Here is a 6192-nt window from a genome sequence, read left to right as displayed (position 1 = left end):
CAGGTGTCAGCCACCACACCCAGCGTATGGTCACATTTTGAGAGCATCTAAATTATACATATTGAAATAGTTAATCTCACTTTATACACAAAATCAAAAAAAAAAAAAAAAAAAAAAAACCCCACCACCAAATTAGAAAATATTGTGCTGGAAAAGTATGTTTAAAAGCACATATAGGCTAGGCGCAGGGGCTCACACCTATAATCCCAGCATTTTGGGAAGTTGAGGATCGCTTGAACCAGGAGTTCAAGACCAGCCTGGGAAACATGGCAAAACCAAGTCTCTTAAAAAAAGGCACATGGCCGGGCGCAGTGGCTCACACCTGTAATCCCAGGACTTTGGGAGGCTGAGGCAGGCAGATCACTTGAGGTCAGGAGTTTGAGACCAGGCTGGCCAACAACAGGGTGAAACCCTGTCTCTAATAAAAATACAAAAATTAGCTGGGCATGGTGGGGAGCACCTGTAATCCCAGCTACTTGGGAGGCTGAGGCAGGAGAATCACTTGAATCTGGGAGGCAGAGGTTGTAGGGGGCTGAGAGTGCGCCACTGCACTCCAGGTTGGGTGACAGAGCAAGACTCTGTCTCAAAAAAGAAACAACAAAAAAAAAACAAAAAAAAAACCAACAAAAAAAGCACATATAGAGCTGGGCATGGAGATGCATGCCTGTAGTCTCAGCTACTCAGGAGGCTTAGGCAAGAGGACTGGTTGAGGGCAGCAGTTCAAGGCTGCAGTAAGCTATAATCGTGCCTGTGAATAGCCACTGCACTCCAGCCTGGGCAACACAGGAAGACTGTCTCTTAAAAAAAAAGCATATATAGGCCGAGTGCAGTGGTTCACACCTGTAATCTCAGCACTCTGGGAGGCCAAGGCAGGCGGATCATGAGGTCAGGAGTTCGAAACCAGCCTGGCCAACAGGGTGAAACCTCATCTCTACTAAAAATACAAAAAAATTAGCTAGGCATGGTGGCAGGCGACTGTAATCCCAGCAACTCCAGAGGCTGAGGCAGGAGAATAGCTTGAACTCGGGAGGCAGCAGTTGCAGTGAGCCGAGATCGCGCCACTGTACTCCAGCCTAGGCAACACAGCGAGATTCTGTCTCAAGAAAAAATAAATAAATAAAAGTATATATAAAAATCTTATTTATATATAAAATATAAAGTATTATTTATATTGTATAGTTTATATAATTACATATCATATATGTGAAACACATACATATACAAACACACATAGACATATATAAAAACACAAAATAGAGTTTTTATTTTAAGAGACAGGGTTTCACTATGCTGCAGTGGCTTTTCACAGGTGTGATCACAGTGCGCTACAGTCCCAAACTCCTGGGCTCAAGCAATCCTTCTGCCTCAGCTTCCAGAGCAGCAGGGACTACAGGCACATGCCACTGTGTCTGGCTGGAGGTTTTTTCTTTTTTTTTTTTTGAGACAGAGTTTCACTCTTGTTGCCCAAGCTGGAGTGCAATGGCACGATCTTGGCTCACTGCAACCTCTGCCTCCTGGGTTCAAGCAATACTCCTGCCTCAATCTCCCGAGTAGCTAGGATTACAGGCGCATGCCACCATGTTTGGCTAACTTCTTGTATTTTCAGTAGAAACGGGGTTTCACCATGTTTGCCAGGCTGGTCTCAAACTCCTTACCTCAGGTGATCCACCTGCCTCGCCCTCCCAAAGTGCTGGGGTTACAGGCCTGAGCCACCACGCCCAGCCACACACTTTATTTTCACTTTAATTTGTCCTTGGCAAAGGCAAATCCCTATCCAAATTTGTCTTTGCCATCCTTCCCTAATTCCTTGCTAGTCACCAGCCTCTCTCTCTCTCTTTTTTTTTTTTTTGAGACAGATCAGATTCTCACCGTTACCCAGGCTAGAGTGCAGTGGTGCCATCATGGCTCACTGCAGCCTCGACCTCCTGGGCTCAAGTGATTCTCCCACCTTAACTTCCCAAGTTGCTGGTACTACAGGAACACGCCACCACGCCCAGATATATATATATATATATATATATATTTCCCCCCCGGGATGGAGTTTCGCTCTTACTGCCCAGGCTGAAGTGCAATGGCGCAATCTTGGCTCACTGCAACCTCTGCCTCCTGGGTTCAAGCGATTCTCCTGCCTCAGTCTCCCTAGTAGCTCAGATTATAGGCACCTGTCACCATGCCCAGCTAATTTTTTGTATTTTTAAAGACAGGGTTTCATCATGTTGACCAGGCTGGTCTCGAACTCTTGACCTAAGGTGATCCACCCATCTGGGCCTCCAAAGTGCTGGGATTACAGGCGTGAGTCACCGTGCCTGGCCACCCAGATAATTTTTTTTTGGTGTATTTTTTTTGTAGAGACAAGGTTTTGCCATGTTAGCCAGACTGGTCTCAAACTCCTGAGCTCAAGCAATCTGCCTACTTTAGTGCTGAGATTACACGTGTGAGCCACCAGGCCCAGACCACCAGCCTCTTCTTAAATGAAACGGTCTCAGTCAAGGGACTTTATGGTATAAAGAAACAGCCAGGCAGGAACTTCTCAGGCGGTCTGCTCGGTCAGATATCAGAAGGAAGGCCCCCCCACCCCCCTTACTCATATCTAGGCTTTCTGCTAGAGGTTTTATTTTATTTTAAAATTTTTCTCCAGGATCATAGATTCAAGTTGCCCTGAATATACACTCCCTGTGTCGGAGACAGTTTTTAATCTCATCACCAGAGCTTTTTCTTTGGGCAGCCAGAGAGAATGGGGTACTGAGATTTGTCCTGAACTGGGTTCTCATCAAAGCAGGGATACAAAGCAAACTCAAACACGTGAAGAAGCAGAAAACAAAACAAAAACACAACAAAAAAACATGTGTAGGGTTGGGCGCAGTGGTTCAGGCCGGGTGCAGTGGCTCAGGCCTGTAATCCCAACACTTTGGGAGACTGAGGCAGGAGGATCATTTGAGGTCAGGAGTTTGAGACCAGCCTGGCTAACATGGTGAAACCTTGTCTCTACTAAAACTACAAAAAGTAGGCCAGGCGTGGTGGCTCACGCCTGTAATCCCAGCACTTTGGGAGGCCGAGGTGGGTGGATCACCTGAGGTCAGGAGTTCGAGACCAGCCTGGCCAACATGATGAAACCCCGTCTCTACTAAAAGTACAAAAATTAGCCGGGCGTAGTGGTGGATACTTGTAATCCCAGCTACTCGGGATGCTGAGGCAAGAGAATCACTGGAACCCGGCAGGCAGAGGTTGCAGTGAGCCGAGATTGCACCACTGCACTCCAGCCTGGGCAACAAGAGCAAGCCTCTGTCTCAAAAAAAAAAACAAAAAAAACCCAAAGGAATAATGATTCTATATAATATGCATTAGAGCAAAAATTAAAATGGAAGGCATTGAGTGTCGATTGTCATAGGCATTATTTACACTCATTAACATATCCTCAAGTAATCCTGCAACTCCTGAAAAAAATGTTTAAAATTTTAAATGCCTTTAATTTCTCAGTCTACACGAATACTTTTCTTCTTAGAGAAAACAAAATTCACACATGTAACTTGCTCTGTATTTAGTCAATTAGCTAAAGATCTATACTTTTGCCAACTACCCTCAGCTCAGATTGAAGGCTTAGTCTATAAACAGTTGCTAATGAAAAATATTCAAAAAATGCATGAGCCAATCAAAAATTTCTCATCAGTCACATCTTCTAGGAACGAAAGTGGCACTTCTAGATAAACATAAGAAAATATCAATGCAAACATTCTCAAATTATCTTGCTGAAATATTGAGTGTTTTCATCCAAATTTCAGTCTCACTATTGCACATGCCTCCTGCAGATGAGGGCTCAATGCAGAAGTCAGATCTTGCCAAAACCAATCATTTCATGAAAAATCAAAAAGAATATCAAAGTAAATGTGCAAATAAAATTGGTGCTTAAAGCATGTTCAAAACGTAAGTCCCCAAGACAAAGGAGTTACAACTCAATTGGCAGGAAAACAGCTAAGCAACTACACCTGATTTTCCCAATTGTCCTTAGTAAGATCTTACTTAGCTAGCACAAACAAACAAACCAAAGACAAAAATTGCAAGCTAACAAAATGACCATGTATTGAACTGAGTCTCCCATTCTTTAGTTTTTAACTCTATTTCCTTTATATGGGGTAATAATCAGTTCATGTAGAAAATAAGTTATCGACATACTTTTTCAAGTAACAGCCTGGATATCTTCAGCTTCACGAAACGGGTATAACAGTTTTAACTGGCACGCTTGAGAGAACCTAGCATTCTATCTGAGAGCTTGGCACTCGCCGCATGTTCAGGGCGTGACGATGTATCTCTTGCATCTGTCTGATGCGGTCCTTCTGCCACATCAGGTTTTGAGGCATAGGATATCTCTGTGTGCCATGCAAGTACCGGTATGGGATCCTCACGTGACAAGCAGTGGCTCTACAACGAGGTTGTGGCATAGGAGGAAGAAGCATCCACCTCTTCCTCTCAGCACAGTATCGGTAGGCTTCTTTCCGATACTGTTTATCAATATCATCGCTGTTTTTCCAGCCTCCTATAATGAAGACATCATCTTTGTAATAGCAAATGGCTGCTCCTTCAATGCTTAGGACTTCTGGAGGCAAGCTTTCAAGGATCTCATCAGACACTTGGCTGGCAATTTTTCTTACTGCTTCTTCGTTTTCTAAACAATAACTCTTGGGACAACATGATGCTGTCTGATAAAAGTTTGAATTGACCACAGACATTTGGAAAAAGCAGTAATTGTCAATAAGGGGCAAAGATTCCACATCTTGCCACTGTCGAGTCTCTGTATCATAGCAAGTAATTACAGCCTTTAATCCATCTTCAGTGTCCCGGTCTACAGGAGTGCGGGCGGCAATGTATACAAACCGGTCTTCAATGGCTAGTGCTTTGACATCTCGAAGAATCTTTGGTGCCGATTCCAAGTTGTGCCATTTATCAAGCTCAGGATTATAAACAGTCACATCTTTAAAACCAGGACTAAAGTTGCCATGTCCTCCAATGCTATAGAGCTTCCCTTTGACTTCTGTTAGTCCAAAAGAATGCTTTCTTGTCATCAGACTACAAACATGTTCCCAAGTATTCAAATTTGGGTTATACCTTTCAACAGTTTTAGCAAACCCTGGCTCCATTGATCCAGCAACATACACGTAGGATTCTGTTACTGCAACAGCATGTCCATCGAGGTGATTATGAATATGTGGCAGGTTTACCCATCTGTCCTCATCAACAAAATACCCCACACATTCACTTAAATAGTCCCCTCCTTCTGACACACCTCCAATAACCATGATCACATCCATGTTTTGCCCATAACGAGGCAATAGTGAGACATGAGAAGTGGGGTGCTGGCATGTGCCCGATTGTATATTCTCAGCTCTCAGAGCATGTCTCTCCACTGCGTCAGCCACCAACTTGACACAAACTTCATTACTGGCTACCAGCCTCTCTGGTTTGACATGTCGAGTAAGGTAGGTAGGTTTCATCTGGGACAACCTGAGCAATTTAAAAAGTTCTTCAAAGTATCTCTCTCTCTCTTCAGCATTTCTCTGAACCCATTTCAAAACGGTTTCAAAGAGAACCTCTTCAGAATCAACTGTAATTTCCAAATCTGAAAGCCAATCTCTAATGAGATGGAAAGGTAACGTATAAAATTCTTCATCCTGAATCACTTTGTGGAAATTTCTCCGTATCATATCAGCAGCCTTCAGAGCAAGTTGGCTCAGGGTGTACATGTGGGCTAAGCTATGAATTGCCACACAATTTGAGAGATGAAGTTTTTTCTTGAGAAATTCTCCACAAAATTCTTTTAAACGAATGAGTAGGAACCTAAAATCAAGAAAAAGAGAAAAGATTAATTTTTCAAATGTGCATATTTTATGTGGTTACTTTTTTGTTTTTTCAGACAGGGTCTCACTCTGCCACCCAGGCTGGAGTGCAGTGGTGTGATCTCGGCTCACTGCAACCTTTACCTCCTGGGTTCCAGCAATTCTCCTGCCTCAGCTTCCTGAGTTGCTGGGGTGTGCCACCACGTCCAGCTAATTTTTGTATTTTTAGTAGAGACAGGGTTTCACCATATTGGCCATGCTGGTCTTGAACTCCTGACCTCAAAGTGATTTGCCTGCCTTGGCCTCCCAAAGTGCTGGGATTACAGGTGTGAGCCACTGTGCCTGGCCATGGCCTACATTAAAA

The 6192-nt window shown here is 43.7% G+C and overlaps 1 protein-coding gene across 2 annotated transcripts in view; it reads right to left on the bottom strand.

The window, feature by feature from the left end:
• Nucleotides 1-6192, bottom strand: part of KLHL11 (kelch-like family member 11) — a 25616-nt gene that overhangs the window by 12695 nt on the left and 6729 nt on the right. Inside the window, exon 2 of one of the 2 annotated variants that reach the window (XM_011998845.1) lies at nucleotides 4053-5829. The exons of the other annotated variant lie outside the window; for it this stretch is intronic. Within the exon in view, the coding sequence (XP_011854235.1) occupies nucleotides 4248-5829 (1582 nt within the window). The 3' untranslated portion in view covers nucleotides 4053-4247. Of the gene's footprint in view, nucleotides 1-4052; nucleotides 5830-6192 lie in introns of those variants that run through there. 2 annotated transcript variants of the gene reach the window in all.

The sequence above is a fragment of the Mandrillus leucophaeus genome, unplaced genomic scaffold (genome assembly GCF_000951045.1).
Source record: "Mandrillus leucophaeus isolate KB7577 unplaced genomic scaffold, Mleu.le_1.0 Scaffold58, whole genome shotgun sequence".
Classification (NCBI taxonomy): Eukaryota; Metazoa; Chordata; class Mammalia; order Primates; family Cercopithecidae; genus Mandrillus; species Mandrillus leucophaeus.
This window is presented reverse-complemented; position numbering and strand designations above follow the sequence as displayed.